Here is a 17,136-nt window from a genome sequence, read left to right as displayed (position 1 = left end):
TACACTCGATCAGCAGTCATTACTGCAGATAACACTGGATTATTTATATGGTATTAATATACATATAATACTTTCCTGGATGGAAAGCAGAGAAACTGAGAAAGTCTAGGAAGGAATCAGACCTAAAGAAAAATGGGGAATTTGAACTAAGCAAAGCAAGAAACTCTGCCTTATAAATCAAAATCAGACTGCGTGTGAAAAATACCAATGGAAATGTTAACCCCGCTGTGTTATCCCCCTAGTTATCAAGATATGTGAAAAGGCATTAAACTTAATAGTACGACATGAATAATAGTTTTACAGGGATTAACATATCTGGAACAGTTTCCCCAAGGAATGACAACAAACAAGCTGTTCCAGAGCAGGCAGGCATGTCTCGTAGCCCCCTCGTTTATTGATTGTCACAAGTGCACAAAGCTGCGAGGTCCCACGCTTCCCTTCGCAGGAATCCCATGCCCGTGCAGGCGGATCCCTGTGCAGCCATACATCGCCCTTTTCCTCCGCCCCAGAGCCTCTGCACCAGCAAGTGCTCTGTAACACCAAGCGACCTCTTCTAATATTAGCTCAGGCTGTCGGCTTGAAGCTCCTCGGCTCGGTGTGCGCAGCCCCGGCGGGGATTCCTTCGCTTCCTTGCTGGCAGAGCACGGCGCAGTGCAGGACAGCCTGAAAGCCGGGGTTTTTAGCTGGGTGGCCCTGGCAGCAACTGTAACAGCAAACAAAGCATGTAAACAGCCGCCCCTTCTCGTATTAGCGCGAGGCATGCTGATGGAAGTCAGGATGAGTAAGTGGTGTGTGTTAAAGTTTCCACATTCCTAGCATAGCTAGGTGCAGGCGAATTTTCCATGTGAGCCGTGCACGGGAGCAGCCCCCCAGGCCCGGTGTGCTGTGCTGGGGACGTGCCCTCGTGTCCAGAGGGACGAGACAAGCCACTGCCGAGGAATGGGGCATCAGCACCGGCTTCGGTGCATCTTGTCTCCATCTGCACGGAGGTGACTGATGAGCTGACAGGGAGCAGATGTTTCCATCCAGCTCCCACTCGAGATCAACAAAGAGCTCGTTCAGCCCCCTCTTCTCCCCTCATACATACGCACCAGATACACCTCAGCTGGTCTATTGGGCTCACAGAGAGTACGGGACTACGGAGCCAGGGCTGAACCTCCGCGGCTTTGTCCCACCTGCCTCTGCCCGCGAAGCTGCTGGGTCTCGGTGCAGAGATGGAGGTGCAATAAGAGTGGAGGGGAATGAAGAAACAGGGCTCCCTGCACTCTGGAGAAAACATGGAAACACAGCTGAATTTCCCCATACTTTTAAGATTTCCTGTTCAAATACCCGTGTTTGAATAAAAGAGGTGAACCCAGCTTGATACCAGCAGCAAGTTCTTTACTGCTTACTCAGCATTTTCCCATTCCACCATCCATCCAAGGAGCCAAGGCAGTGTTGGTGGGGAAAGCAGGGACGGATGGGGACTACAAGAAACGAGCTCTTCATTGAAAAAAAGCAGAGATGGAAATCTACATGCCCCAGCTTTTCAGCAAGGCCTTCTGAATCATTTTGCACACATTGCAAATTTTAGTTTTGCTCAATATTCCCAAGCAGAAACCAAATCTCGAATTCTTTGGAAACTTTATTAAAGATGAGCAATTTGACCAGCTGAGAAACGTGACACATCAGAACAAAATGAAGAATGTTAGCGCTGCATCTTGGAAACGCCACGCTTGGGAGCCTGCCTTGCCCGCGTCACCGGAGCACCTTCCTACGGTTAAACACACCAGATAGCAGAGCTTTTCCACATCAGGGTGTCGCAAGACTTTATTAACCAACGGTGTTTGGGCCCAGAAATGACACGGGGCGAGTTTATGGCCTGGGTGACTCACTGGGGAGACAGGGCCACGAGCTCACCTTCAGGATGGCCGCGTGCACCCTGGGCCCCCCCTCAGCCCCCTCCTCAGTCCTTCCTCAGTCCCTCAGCCCCCTCCTCAGTCCTTCCTCAGGCCCTCAGCCTCTTCCTCAGCCCCTTCCTCATCCCTTCCTCAGCCTCCTCCTCATCCCTTCCTCAGCCTCCTCCTCATCCCTTCCTCAGCCTCCTCCTCGTCCCTTCCTCAGCCCCCTCCTCAAGCCCTCCCCCTCCCCTCAGAGCCCCTCCTTCTCCCCTAGGGGGCGCCCCGCCCCGCCCCGGCAGCGCGCGCGGCCGGGGGGCGGAGCCGCGCCGGCGGTGGGCGGGGCTTGGCGGCGGCGAGCCTATAAATAGGGGTGGGCGGCGGTGGGACAAAGCAGTCTGCGCGGGACCGGCGGGCGGGCGGCGGGGCGCCCGCGGCTCTGCCAACTCCACCTGGGCTTCCTCGGGCTACTTTTATTTTTTTTTTTTTTTCATTATTTTTGGGGGTGGGCGGGGGGTGAGGAGAGGCAGCCGGGTGTGGTTTTCCTTTTTCGTCGTGGCCGGCCGAGGGGACTAAGCGGAGATCAATGAAGGAAAGAAGAGCGAGCCAGAAGTTATCGAGCAAGGCGGTGATGGATCCCAACCAGAACGTCAAGTGCAAGATCGTGGTGGTGGGAGACAGCCAGTGCGGCAAGACCGCGCTGCTCCACGTCTTCGCCAAGGACTGCTTCCCCGAGGTACGGGGGATGGGGTTTGGGGGGTCGGGGTGCCGGGGGTTTTGGGGGTCTGGGGGTCCCGGGGGTCGGGCTTCGGGCTGACCGCGTTGCGCTGTCTGCCCCTCGCAGAGCTACGTGCCCACCGTCTTCGAGAACTACACGGCCAGCTTCGAGATCGACACGCAGCGCATCGAGCTCAGCCTCTGGGACACCTCCGGTGAGCGCCGCGGGGACGGGCAGGGGCGGGGGGGGAGGGCAGGGGGTGGGCTGCGGGACCCCCGGGACCCCCGCTGCTGGGGGCTGCCCCGGGGCGGGTGGCGGCTGTGTCTGGCCGGGGCTGGGGTCCGCCGGGGTGCTGGGGGATGTGTCTGAGTTTGGGAGGGGGTGAAGGAGGACAAAGCTCCGCCGGTAGGGGCTTGGAGGGCTTGCAGAGAGGGCAGGTGGGTCAGCGGTGTGTGTCTTCCCTAGCTTGAGTGGGGAGAGCTCCCCGAAGAGATGCAGAGCTGCCCTCTGCACCTCCACTGCCACAAAACCCTGCGTTACCTAGCAGGAGAGGGAAGAGGTGTTGATGGATGTTAGTGGTAAATTGAGTCAGGGGATGTCTGAGTCCCTTTCAGGCTCCTTAGGATCTCCTATTTACAAAATACGGTAATTTTTCCATGTTTTAGGGAGGTTTTAGAATCAAGAAAGACTAGGAAGTTGGGCATCTTTCCCCCCTGAAGATGCAGGGGGAACCATCCTTTTTTAGGAACCATCCCTTTTTACACGCCAGGATCAGCAGATGCGTGCCGCGGCTCTTCCAGGCGTGCCTTCAGTGGCCATTTCAAAATCACTGGCTCAGATGCCTCAGAGGCTGAGGTTCTTGTGTCTGTCTCAAATTGTACATTAGGCCAGAAACCCCTCTGGATCCTGCTGTAGGTCATCCCCATGGCCACAGGCTCAGTCTGGTTAGGGTGCAGCCCCGAGCTTGCTGGTGCTGGAGAGGAGCGGGGGCAGCCAGCAAGTCTCCTCTGGATAAGTGAGCGTGCAAGGAGAAACGGTGGGGGTGAATGACATGGTAAACCATTAACACAGATGCGGATCAACATTAACTCCGCAGAAGGGATTGAAAAGAAAGAGATGGAAATACTTGACAGAGTGTGCAAGCCCTATCTTCATTAGGCAGGCTTTGTATGTGCTGCATTTGGACCCATCAGATCTGTCTAAATATGAAATCGCTTCTCTTACCAGAAACTAAAATTTTAATCCCTTTTCAAAAAGGAATTTGGGCTTTGAGTTGGTTTTCCTCATGCTGTTCAGGAAATGATTCCAAAGTCTTGCAACACAGTTACTGGGAAAAGGCAGTCTCTGTGCCCACATTCGGTATCAGCATAGTTCTAAACTGACTTTTTTTTTTTCATCTCATGCCAAATAAGACTTGGAGGCTTCTTGAGTGTGTCTGGTTTGAGCTTTCATCCTGATTACTAAGCTGGCTGTAAGAAACTCTGTGGAGTAAGGCCTTATTAAAAATTAATAGCTAGCAAAGGTATTCTGGAAAATTTTATCTTTAGCTATTAAAATGCAACGCGCGGGTTGTTTGACATGTGAAGGCCTGGAATCTGTATGTCAAAGGCTGACGACACCCTTGTAATGAAATATCCTGTAGCACTTCAAAAGATGGCAGCACCGGAACAAACACCTGCCAGCCTTTACTTGTGCACGCCAGGCTTCCAGGCCCATCCTGGAACTAACAGGCAGTCTGGCAGAGTCGGGAGCTTCAGGACAAGTGGCTAATTTGTCTGCAATCTGAACCTAGAGAGGAAGCGTTGGAAAGATGGGATGCTCGGTCTAATAGACCGAACAGCACATCCTCTGGTTGTGGGATTCTGCAGCTGAAGGCTCTCTGCAAACAGCTCTTCCTGCTGACTGCTAGAAGAAAAACTGCCCAGAGCCCATTTACCCAATGCAAAATCACATCACCAGATAAGAGACGTCGGGAGATAAGATAACGTTTTAGCATTATCTTAAATTCCTGGTAATTTAGTTCTTTACAAGTCTTTGTCCTAGTCCTCTGCTGAATTACAATAAATGTCTTAATGACTTTAAAGCAGGACAAGATCTAGTTAACTTCAAAATATGATTTGTAGCTGCCAAATGCTAATGGAGGGTAATGCCCATCGCAGCATGGGCTGGGGGAGGTAATGGCCCAAGTCATGGGGCTTTTCTGCATTTCTTGAGGGGGGAGGGTGAAAAACGGATGCTCTTTAGCAGGGCTTGATTGCAATATACTGTATGTATTTCAAGATGACTTTATCGGTATTTAATATCTGTTTTTTACTCTCCAGCTGCGTCCTAGCTGGGAGCATGCCTCAGGCTACCTCTCAAATTAGTCCATACCTTAACTTAAATGCTGGTTTTCCCACTGAATGCGTTGAAAGGAAGGTACAGCTGCTCTGAGTGGTGTTTTTTTTTGCTCATTGAGAAAATGAAAAGAAAACCAAAACTGTAGGCATTGGTTAAAGCCTTATGTTAGAGTGAAAACAGGCCCAGCTGTCATGGTTTGGCTTTACCTATGAAATAGTCCTTTATAAAATAACATGCTTATTACTAGAGGAATCTTTACGTGCAAAATGTAGAGCATCGCATAGTTGAACGTTCAAAACCAGCTGTGTATGTATTGGGAAGTTTGTTGTATCTTGGGCATGTCCACAGAAATTTGGGACAAAACATGCTCACAAGTAAGAGTGGAATGGGAAGGTTCATTATTCAAATATTTTCTGGTACTGTCTAGTTCTGCAAGTCATTATAGGGATTTAAATTAGCCACAGCATTAAGGAAAACACTTGCCAACTCGAATTTCAATCGGTTTTTGGACTACCAAACCCTTTTTTTTTTTTCAAAGCAGGAATGTCTGGTTGCAATATAACTACATCATAAATTATTCTGTTCTGTGGTAATACAGTATGGCAGTCTTGCACTCTTTGGCAGCTGTATGCACATTTTGCTAGGTACAGTATTTGAGAGAAGTTTCTTCAGGCTAAAGCTTCATAGTGTAATCTTGTGGACACCATGAAGAATGCTTGTGTATGAGACAGCTTTGTTCAACACACGTGGTTCATTTACTGAGGTTTTGCCTTCTTCCATTAAAAGTGACTACTTCGATAGGCATTTTTCTTGTACAGAAATTACATGCTGTTCGTTAGGTATACATATCTGCCTCTCCAACAACTCCTGAGTTTCTTTTGTATTGGTTGAACAGGGGAAACTGTACTGGACACTCTGGTAGTTCTCAGCAGGGCCAGAAATACTTGTGCGCTGCTGGGGAGTAGCATATAATTAAATCCAGAAGGGCCTTAGAGCTTTAAATCGAATTAGCTTTACTGTGATTTGAATGTGCACAATGTATTCAGCATCTACATAAAAATTTAATATTAAATTATAAAGGTTTTTTTGCTGAGGTATCTTTCAGAAGGTACGTGAAACATACAGGAGTCAAGTTCCTATTTCCCCGAGTTCTCTGGCAGTAAGCGGTATAAAGGAAATGTCAAATTTCTGCCTTTGCCTTCCAGTTCACTTACAAGTTGGCTGTGTTGAGCCATGTGATTTTCTTTCGTGACTGTGTAGCAGTAACTAGTCTTGATAGTTTTGGTTTTTTTTCCCTATATAGGGGAAAAAATAGAATTGGTAATTGGACCAAAAGTCCCGCTTTCTGTTTGAGGTACAGAGATGTAAACGCGCAGTGCTATGAGTGATATTTGTGTGCTTTCCCCGAAATGGCCGAGGTGTGCTGGGAAGGAAGGAGGCCATAGCAGGGAGCCAGCTGCTTGGAGCTGCCACTGCAGTGTTTGCTGTGCTTTTTATCTAGCTGATAATCAGCAAGCCTGAGGAACTGGGAGTGAGAAGGCTGCTGTTTGTCTGTCGTTCTTCCAGCTGACCGGAGTCCAAAGGGCAGCGGAGGGGAGCGCCTGGTGGCGATGTGCGAGTAGCCCGGTGCTGCCCAGCTCCATGCTGCTGGCAGGACGTGGGGCTCAGCCTCCTCATCCACAGTGACAGGCATTCAGCTCTCCGGGGTCTAGCAGCTTAGGCAGCGCTAAGTTGTCCAAAAGAAAAAAAAATAGCATGCTTTAACTTTCAATGATGTGAATAATTTTGGCGTTTATTAATGTAGCAATGCCTAAGCCTAAGCTTTGGCATCTTCTGTATACTGAAGCCAAGCACGCTGCTTGGGAGGGGTTTAATTCGCTTTAACAGCTGAACTTGTGCTGTATTTTGCATGAAGCATAGGAGTTGAAAAGTAGAGCATTCTTATTGTGTAAATTTGGCTTAGATTATTTAAGCTGCCAAACAGATAAAATCGGGGATTGCAACTGGAATATACTTTCACCACAAAACAAGATGAACTACAGCATTATCAGCGATCCCTTGATAAAACTGATAAATCATTCACGTTGTCCCTGACAAAAATGTTTTACTTTGTAAGAGCAGAATCGCAAACACAAGCAGGCTTATTTTTTTCACGAATACCATAGCTGTAGCCTTGCATTCTCCTTCTGTTTTCCAGGGTTGGCATGGTTTCAAATCTGCAGACTAACTTGAAAAAGACTGAACAGCCTTGCTGGGCTGTGTTCAAGTTGTCTGTTCAGACTTGAGCCTCATTCCTGAGATTCCTCGGTTCTGAGGGTTTCTGGGTGAAATGATGAAATGGCAGATTGAATAGCCTCGCCACGGTAAGGACCGGGGCTGCTCTTTATTTGTGAAATAATAAACGTTCGGTTATTGCAGTCGAATGAGACCAGGAAACTTCTTTTGTCGGTGCTGCTGCGCGAGGACTTTAAACGATTCCGGTTTGTTCTGCCGCACACCGCCCTGAGGAGAAAAATGTGTCAAATACTCCTCGCTTGCATCTGGACGGAAGGACTGCCTATAAAAGTACATGTATTCTAGTTCAGCATCTTTAATACGAGAGGTTCAGAAGGAAAACCTGAAAAGAAAAACCCTCAAAACAAACACAGCTACAGCTGACACAGTAAGAGGAATCTCTGGTCTGAAGGTGGTGACTGTGTGTATACATAAATACACGCTGATGGACATATATGGTGCGTTGTGTCCTTGGAGGCTGCTGAGTGAGAAGTTAGGTATGTGTCTACGGAATTAGTTTCTGGGTGAGGCTTTCTGAGCCTCCTTTCCAGCCGGCAGCCCTGTGGCCGAGCGCTGAGGATCCCAAAGGTGGCAGCTCGCCCTGCCCTGACTTGCCCGTGCTCGGCAGGGAGGCATGCAGGCCGGTGGCTGTGAGGCGCTGCTGCCGCGGCCTGTTTGAAGGTGCCGGGCCACAGGGGTGGCTAGCGAGGGTGCCGGCTGGTTGCCCAGGGCTAGCAGCTCGCCAGGGCTAGCAGCTTGGCCCGGGGGCACTCAGGCGGTGCTGAGCTGGGTAGCGGTGCTGCAGGCAGCTGGGAAGGCCATACCAATAGTCCTGCAAGCTGGGTCTAGCTCAGAGCGAGTGCTTTTCTGGTCAGCTCAGCTTGGATTTCCTCCTGATGTGTCATTTACTGCCGAAGACAGCTAGCTGGTTTTTTTAAAGAGTGGTTTTTGACAGCTGCCTCTTCGTTAGATTGACATCATTTATGAAGATGAGCGTTTGAATAAAATAAGTCTTGTTCAACAAATTACCTTCTGCTACCTAGTTTGGTAATGCTTCATTCCCCATGTGTTACTCTTCATTTCAAAAACAACATTCCTGGGATTCTTGACTCCTTCCTTCTAGTATAAGCTGTCCAACTGAAGTCATCTGTGATACGTTCACACCATTCCCCGCTCTGCTCTGTGCAACAGCATGAGCTGTCTGTCAGTTAAAAACTCAAGGAATTTCTATAATCCAGTTAATAGTCTCTGTTCAGCCTCTGAGACCTTACAATTAGTTCTAGGTAGTTTGAAAATTGGAGATATAATTGGCTGATAACCCCAAAAGTCATGCCTGCTAACTCTTGAAAGCTGCATTCTTGTTGTGTATGTTCGATGCTGGACTTTAGGTTTGTGAAAGACAAATACCTGAATAAGAATATATGCCTTAGTGCATTTTAAGTTACACGCATGCATTTTAAAGCCCAAGCCCTGATCCTGTTGGACAACTTAACTGTTTAAGTACCCTTCTGAATCAGAAATGCATTCTGCTCAGTAAATGAAGCTTCAGCAGAGTTAAAGGCCAAACCAAGTGGTGGCCGAGTGAATGGAACTTTCTAGAAAAAGGGGAGATTTCCCCCAAATGTTCTTCCAGGTTCAAAAGATGCTAAAAAAGAGATTTCTGACTGCAGATGAAGTTGTAACTCTGAACATCATGAAAAGTCTTAAAGAAACTTGTCATATCCCTTAATAGCTCTCGAAGTAAAACAGTTGTAACATGCAACATTGGACCTATTTATGTTCCTTCAGATTACCAGATTAGCTTTTGATCTCATTGATCAAAATTTGTTTTATGGGCTATACATAAATGTTTACTACAGGCGTGTATTGGCTTACAAATCAGTGCCTCTTTGTGACAGATAACTTGCTCGTGTCTGTCTACAGGGTTGGAATTCTTTCCTGGTCAAGCACTGGAACAACTGCTTTAAACCTAAGCAAGAGGTTTTTTTTTCTGAAAATTACCAATATCCATGACAACTGAAGATGCTTTTTGCACTTGGAACTTTGTTCTAAATTAAAAATTCAAAGCTGATTTCAAAATTACTGATTTTTTTTACATGAAAATGCAACTATGGAAAATCTCCTTTGAAGACATGCTTTAACGCTTTTTTCACCCCCCTCAAAGTCAAATTCCTGCAGATTATTGCTGGAACTTAAACTTGGGCTGATGCTATTTCCTTTTTCTGGTTACTGGGGGCATCACAAGCTTTCAGTGGGAGATGAATCACTGGGGCGCCATCCCTCTTAACTGCTTGGGAAAGCTGTTGCTTTTGTAGGTGAGAAGCAAAAGGACGGGGGAATTGAGAATCTTGTCTTTTGGGAGTACAGAGTGGTTTTGAGGAAAAGCTGGTAGCTAGGTGATATTTAAGAGCTTTGCTGAAAACCTTTCAAAACTTTCTGGATATGTTTGATTGTAGAAAGCGAAAAATATGTACTGATAATAATGTTTTCTTTTCCTGCAGGCTCTCCTTATTATGACAATGTCCGTCCGCTTTCTTATCCTGACTCTGATGCCGTCTTGATCTGCTTTGACATTAGTCGGCCAGAAACTCTTGACAGTGTGCTAAAAAAGGCAAGTGTTTAAGAAACGTTTGAGGAGAGAACTGTTTATATGTAGCTTGTCTTTAAATCTCTGAAGAGTGGTGCTGTTTCCTATGTTAGAAACTTAAGTTTTGTTGTTTTTTTTTCTTTTAATGGAAAGAAGACCAGACTCTGCGCTGCTCTGCTAGGATTTGAAATCATTGATTTGGAAGTGATTTAATGTTAACTGAAAAAAAAAAAACACACCATGTAATGGAACCTCAGGGTTGAAGTAAATTCTCATTCCTCAGCCCTTAGACACCAATTAATTGTTGAGGGTGGCATTGGGTGCAGCAAGAAACTGTCTCTGTCACATTCATATAAAAAACAGGACTGAGAAACTTTGCTGTGTTGCAGAGACAGTTAAAAGTGTCTATAGAGCATTTGGACTTATGCCATGGCTTTACATAATTCCTCAGTCTTAAGCTAGAAGGAGCCAGTAACAAATGCCTCTGGGAGACACCAGAAAACCTAGCAATAGCATAGAAATGTAATTCTGCACCAAACTTCAGAATTTTTCAGAAACTCAATGACCCAAGAATCAGAGCTTGACTTCCCCTGAGTTAAATCTCTTTGTTTAAGAGTTGAGCTCTGTGTTCACAAGGTGGTCCTGGCCCTCCCCGCCGTCACTGGGCATGACTCAAACTTTGTTGTGTTGTCTTTAAGGCGTAACGATGTGAAGTTCCTTTTGCTCTGTAGCTGGGGCCAGTGATTCTTGTTTCACTGGGGCATAAAGCAGCATGTGGTGCTCTGAATAATGTACAGAAAGTACTTCAGACTATTCTCTGCTTACTATGCCAACAAGCATCTAGAGCTGTCTTTGTTTTCTGTCACTGTTACTGTTGGTTACTGTACTGTTGCTTAATCAGGAAGAGATTTTTGTTAATATGCTTTTAAACCCAAATTATATCCTTAAATTTTAGGGATTGTATGATCTGGTCAGATTGGGCTGCAGAATTGTTGGCTTTCTTGTATTCACAAAGTTAACCATGTATGGGTTATGGGCAAGAAAACAAAATAATACAATACGTGTTCTGTTTGAAGGACTTCCTCACTGGACCCTTGACAGATTTGTATATATTTGGATATAGCAAATACATAGCAACGCGTACTTTGTGGTCATAGAGGCCGGGCCTCTAGCTCAGTCTTGAGGAACCACTGGATGTGGTAACACCAGCTTGCTTTGGTTCCTCTCTGTACGTGGCTGTGGCTAGGTGCTTGCTGCCTGTGAGGAGTGACAGGTCTGCAAACCTTTATTCATGCAGGCAAACAGTCTCGATTACTAAGTCAGTGGACTTAGTGAGTGTAGGAGATTGTAAGTTTTCATCCTTGACCAGATAATGCTGGAACTAATGCCTTCAGAAATTAGCTTGAAGGTAAATACAACTATTATGTAAGAGTATTTCCACATGAAATGTCATGACATTAAACTCCATCTTGTATCCATTGCTGCTTTGAATTTAAGCATTCAACTATGCAAATGTAACAACAACCTAATATTTTACAGTGGAAAGGTGAAATCCAGGAGTTTTGTCCAAACACCAAAATGCTTCTGGTTGGTTGCAAGTCGGATCTGCGCACGGATGTAAGCACACTAGTAGAACTTTCCAATCACAGGCAGACACCCGTGTCCTATGACCAGGTATGTGCCATCTCATTCTTCCTCCTTTGGGGTGGAGGATAAGACAGTTCTCTATCACTGTAGCCATCTTTATGAACAAATTCTCCCTCCTTGTTGACAAGTGCAGAAGGCAGATACATGGACTAAAGGAAAAGACTACCTATGCAGTAGATGCAGCAGAAAATCATGCAGTCCCACAAAGCATGTTTTAAGCATCATAGATTGTAGCCTTACTGATTGTGAGGAGTCTTTTAAGTGAATTGGAAAATAAGCTTACTGCTTTTGTGTGCCTGCAGAGGCCAGAGCAGTAACTGCGAGATGTGGCTTGTCCTGTTCATTTACTGATGATAAAATCGTTGTCTTCGCACTTGAGTTGAATGTCATACATATGACTCAAGCATCATGACAATTATTTCATGTAATCTGACCCCTTTAAAGTCCCACTGCTTGAAATCACCTTGTAGCTCCCTGTGAAGGTGGCAGCAAATCCAGAAAGCATCTTAATCCTCGGCAGTGGTTCTCTTGTTGGGAAGTGAGAAGGTTGGAGCCAGTCATCGTGAGATAGAGACACTGAGGTGAAAAAGGGGAAAGGAACCAGGCCATGGGAGAACAGGAGGCAGAGAACGGGGGGGAAACTAAGATCTAAGATAAACTTCCCATTACTACTTGTGTATATAGTGCATTGCAGCTGAATCACAGTGGTGGTTTCAGATATACACTCCCCAGGGTGCAAGAGTGCAAGTGTTACCTGCATAGGTAGTTCTACCTGGCCCGTGTATCCTGCACTATGAAACAGTTTTTGATGTCTTACCCAAAACCTCAGGTTTTCCAAACCAACAGCTCCTAATATGTGATTACTAATAATGCAGCCTCCTACAGCATGTTTAAATTTGAAAATGAGGAGCTGCCATGAACTGAGTATCTTAATTAAAATACAGCACGGGTTGTTTTATTGTGATGGCTTGTGCTGGTTATGGTATTTTTTTCCTATGCTTGGCTCAGTGAACATCTCTCCATTTCAGACAGTTTTAAGTGAAACTAAATGCCAGCTCTTGTGCCTTTCTAGAAAGGAAATAGTCTGCCACTTATGGCATACCCAAGGTCATATGTTTTAAATTTTGTTGTGGTTCTTCAATAAAATGATCAAGTTTGACCCTTTTTTGGAGTTAGTGATTGAAAAGCTACTGACAGAGGGGTTTGCCACCTAGATTTGAAGATTCCCTTCTCTCCTGATGTCACAACTCCTTAGGAAGGGCAAAGTCATAAACTTTTACTTACTAGCCAAAGAGAAAATTGTACATGATTCAGTGAAGCCCCGACTTGAACAAACTCGCGCGATCTTGTGTGCACTTCAGGAGAGCATAGCCTGAGCTGTGGTTGTGTGTCTTGTGGGTGCCAAAGCACAGCAGTGGCCTGAAGCGACCCAGGGCTCTCCTGTGCTATTTTCAGGGAAGGATCCAGTCCTCTGGGGTGAAGATACACAACTTCTTTTTAGATTCCCTGCCTTGCTAAGTCAGGTTGGGATCAGAGCTCAGTGGGGTTTTCCTCATTTCTCTTAGCTGCATAAGGAAGTGTTTGGAGGATAAATTCAGCCGATGCTGACACCCTGTCCCCAGTATCCTAGATAATTTCCAGTCGGCTACACCTGAGCAAACAATTTTGAGGAACTGAGATAGGTTGAGCTGAGTAGGAGTTGAGGTGTTTAACAGTTGGGAGGGTTTGGTCCAAACCAAGTCTTTTATCAGCCAATCCCACTTAAACTGATAAGAAAGCAGCTGCATCAGTGCAAGGCAAATAGTGCATAATGATGTGGGTCCAGATGGATTGGTGCCATCAGCCTGGCTGTTACAGCTGGGAGCAAAGAGGAGGGGTTGTACTGGCTCGTGTCCTGCTTGCCTCTACCTCAGGCCCATGGATACATGAGGATCATCAAGGATGTGCTTGGATGTAGTAACTGACTAGGAAGATTGTCCCTCCGAAGTAAAATTCCATTAAAACAGTTCTGCTTTTTCACACGATATTGTATTGTCTTCCTGTAGGACCCTGGGGTATTGTCATCTACTGGCTTTGCTTGTTGTTTTTCTTGTGCTGCTAGAACAAATACCTCGGCTTTGACTTCTAACACACTTAACATTGCAAAAGAAGGGCTTGTCTAGCCACTGAAGTCCTTTTATTTTTGTCCCTTCCCTAACTGCGAGCCCAGAAACGTCCAGCTCTTCTCCCCATAAGCTTTGTCCCCTAGCAGAAGTGTAATAAGGGTTTTTCCCCTGTGTGCTGTGCTCCAGGACAGGGACGTGTCGACTAGCCTGAATAAGTCCTGCCAGTACTTTCCTGTGTCACTGGGCTTATCGTCTCTATTTCAAATGGTATTTATCTGTATGTGAGAGAATGCGTGAATGCAGCTTGGAACCAAAGCTCTGTTTATTTTGCGAAATTAGCTGCTGGCTGTCATACTTGAGCTTTAGCTTTGGTTTTCACAGAACATTGTGTATGGAAAACAGTGCTGAAAAGTAATTGTATGGTTTGCTTTGGCTCGCTGGAAACTTGGTATTGATTGCATGTTCTTTTTTTCCCTTAGGGTGCAAATATGGCCAAACAGATTGGAGCAGCTACGTATATTGAATGCTCAGCCTTACAGTCAGAAAACAGTGTCAGAGACATTTTTCATGTTGCCACCTTGGCGTGTGTGAATAAAACAAATAAAAATGTTAAACGAAACAAATCGCAGAGGGCAACAAAGCGAATTTCACACATGCCTGGCAGGCCAGAACTTTCTACAGTCGCTACAGACTTGCGAAAGGACAAAGCAAAGAGTTGCACGGTGATGTGAAGGACCTCGGTTTCGTTGGGCAGGAGGAAGAGAGTGTTCGGGAGAGGTGGAGGCTCGATGAAGTATACAGCCACGTGGTATTTAATGGGTGCTTATGCCAGTGCTTTAAAGGAGACTCTTCACCTATTGTGTGAGACTGTACTTAGGAACTGAGCGTGTAGACCAAGCAGGGAGAAGAAATAGCTCTAAATGAGGTGGCATCAGGAAATGATACATGGAAGAAAATGCCAAAAAAAAAAAAAGAACATGTGAATGTGCTGAGAGGGTGAATGGAGAAAAAAACACTGAGAAGAAGAGAGATGTCATTGACAGTGCTTGTTTCTTTTATTGATGCTCTGCTCCTGGATGCTACCACTTTGATTTCTTTAAAATAATACTTTAATGTTTTTTTAAAGATGACATTATTAATATGCCCTCTTTAAGGAACTGTCCCTGTGACCTTGTAGTTGGTTTTCCAAAGGATATGATCTAATTTTTCAGTAGCTCGTCGTTGAGATGGAGAGTATACCAAGGCCTATACGTCACCTAGAGGAAAACACTGTACGTGAGAAGTTTGGAGTTTTGCCTTCCTGAGATGGCAACGCAAGCTAAATTTTATCACTTTGGTCATGAAGATGACTGTTTGAGGTTTCCCAGTATTTTAGGTGCCCGGCTGCAGCAGAATTAAATGGATCGCATCGGGGCGTGGGGGCAAACTGCCTGCCTGTTACAGGACTCTGACTTTCCATTCCTCTTTGTGATTGTAATTTAAAGTGGAAATGATCTCAAGTTCTGGTGTACTGTATGGGTATTTCACTGTAGGTTCAGCTATAAAATCAACTGAAAGGTGCTAAGAGCTATGATGACAAACGATCCTTAGTTTAAAAAAAAATAATAGTTCGTTCAGCCTTACTGCCCATCTGCGGAAGCCATGGGACTCCTCTGCTCCTAGTTAGGAGTTCAAGAGCCCGGTGGTTCCCAAGATCTAGCCCTCTGTAAATGCTATGGAGAAGTGCTACTCCGTGATATGGTTCTCTGCAACTATGTTTGTAAAAACCCAAGAATCTGCAAATGAGCCAGCAGAGCCAGATTATCTTCTGTTAGACACTCGCATACAGTTACTTGGGGCAGCCGTGTCTCACGGCAGACTTCATTTGCTTGTGGTGAGTGCTGTGAGGAAATGGAGTCTGAAGAACTGTGATGCCTTAAGGGGTCCCCAGTGGAAACTGGATACTATGTTTAGTCTTTAGGACTAATATATACATATCCAGACAGCAATCATTAACCATTACATCAGTGAACTGGTTAAGTTCTTTTTTTGCTTGCTGATTACTATCGTTACGTTAAATATATCGGCCTTTAAAATTGTTCGCAACTGTTTACTGACCGACTTAACTTCATAGCTTCTCTCGAAAGGAAGATACTGTAAGCTCTAACCAGTGTGGCTATAGCTTGTTGAGAACAAGCATTTTGTTTCCAAGGATGATGCTTCATTTTTGAAGTGTTAAAGCTGTGTTCACTTCTGCAAAGGGTAAAGGATTACCATAATTAAAACTCAACTGTGTGTGTTCCTGGCACTTTTTTTCATCTGATAAAAGAAGAAAAAAATCCATTCCAATTATTTCCCACACAAAATGACATTCTTACCACCATAATAAGCTTTTGACTGATGCAACAGTGCGCTTAGGGCAGTATTACAAAATAGCTGGTAAGTGCTTTCTGTATTTAAATATTGTGGAAAAAAATAAGTTATAACTGTTATAAAACAGGACATTCATTACTTTTTTAATTGGTGAAGTCACTTTGTATGTTTGGTTAATGTTTCTGCAGTATTTATTAAATTACCATTCTTTTCTTTGAATTAAAAACAAGTAATTGACTTGTAGCAGAAACAGCCTTGGTGTGTTGGTTCGTTAATACTTGTGCATGTGTTGTGGACGTAATCGTACTGAGCTGCAGGCCAGCCATAGCTTGGGATTGGAATGTGATTTGAGTAGAAATCAATCTTACTGGTGCTTGGAACAGCCTTTTGGGTTTTTCTGGAGTTTGAGTAGGTAGTATGGATTATTGGAGTTGCATTTCCCCAAAAATCAGGCAGGCAGGGGAAACTAGAGCAAGCAAACAAGTGAAGTGTGGTTTGTTTTGGCCTCCAAAGCATTACATCTTCTTTTTAAAAGATTTCATACATTGAAGTTGTTCAAGGAACTGTTCCTGAGTGCTGGCTGTGAGTTAGCAGCAGGCGCAGCCTAGTTTCTTGTTAGGATGTGGCTGCTGTGACTCTCAGAAGTGGGGTTCTAGCAAGCAGCTCTGTTAGGTATTGAGGCTTCCTTTTGGATATGAAGGATGCAATTCTGAGTGCAGCCAGGGCAGTCCTTACTGCCTTTTGAGTTTTCTCCCCGAAACTCATAAAATTAAGGCTAGGGAGCTCTTAAGTTTCTCACTTTGGGGTCTAGCAAAGCACGCATGTTCTCTCCATGTTTCTGAAGTCCCGCTGAAGTCCCAGCATCTCACTAGCGCCTGTAGTTGTCCTGTGCTGACCCGATCACCCTTTCCTCTCTCTGATGACAGTTTCAGCATTTTTTGTTCCCTGTTTGTTTATGCTGTAGCTGAGCAGATGATTTACTGTGCGAGAAGGCATCCCTCGCTGGTAGGACGCTGCTGGGTTGTCACTCCCTGGGGAGGTGGCCTTTCGGCAGCTCATGAATGCCTGGACACGGCTGGGCAGCCCTCGTGGCAGCACGCGGCAGGGCTGGAGCTCGCCTTGGCAGGCTGCATCCCTTGCCTAAAAAGCCACATCTCCCTCGAGGTCTGCGTTTGTCTCGCTCAGCCTCTCGTCTTTCCGCCTGGGTATGTTTGTGTCAGTGATGTGTTCTTCATG

General features: G+C 45.6%; 1 protein-coding gene and 1 long non-coding RNA gene across 2 annotated transcripts; one reads left to right on the top strand and one right to left on the bottom strand.

Annotated features, from left to right (window-relative positions):
- Positions 1–354: 354 nt before the first annotated feature.
- LOC121072177 lies at positions 355–1,958 on the bottom strand. The gene is made up of 2 exons (XR_005821048.1): positions 1,092–1,958; positions 355–703 (listed from the first exon to the last, which is right to left on the bottom strand). It is a non-coding gene; the product is annotated as an uncharacterized LOC121072177 (long non-coding RNA).
- A 309-nt stretch (positions 1,959–2,267) lies between these two features.
- Positions 2,268–16,146, top strand: RND3 (Rho family GTPase 3). The gene is made up of 5 exons (XM_040561512.1): positions 2,268–2,613; positions 2,722–2,809; positions 9,711–9,820; positions 11,336–11,470; positions 14,028–16,146. The coding sequence occupies exons 1-5, from the start codon at positions 2,464–2,466 to the stop codon at positions 14,277–14,279; spliced, it is 735 nt and encodes a 244-aa protein (XP_040417446.1). The 5' UTR covers positions 2,268–2,463; the 3' UTR covers positions 14,280–16,146.
- The last annotated feature ends 990 nt before the right edge of the window (positions 16,147–17,136 follow it).

Source organism: Cygnus olor, chromosome 6, assembly GCF_009769625.2.
Source record: "Cygnus olor isolate bCygOlo1 chromosome 6, bCygOlo1.pri.v2, whole genome shotgun sequence".
NCBI lineage: Eukaryota > Metazoa > Chordata > Aves > Anseriformes > Anatidae > Cygnus > Cygnus olor.
Note: the sequence above shows the minus strand (reverse complement) of the source record. Positions and strands in the feature narration are given on the sequence as shown.

Coding starts and splice junctions, on each gene's coding strand:
- RND3 (XM_040561512.1), top strand. CDS start 2,464: ATGAAGGAAAGAAGAGCGAGCCAGAAGTTATCGAGCAAGGCGGTGATG. Junction 2,614..2,721: donor CCAAGGACTGCTTCCCCGAG/GTACGGGGGATG, acceptor TGCCCCTCGCAG/AGCTACGTGCCCACCGTCTT. Junction 11,471..14,027: donor CACCCGTGTCCTATGACCAG/GTATGTGCCATC, acceptor TTTTTCCCTTAG/GGTGCAAATATGGCCAAACA.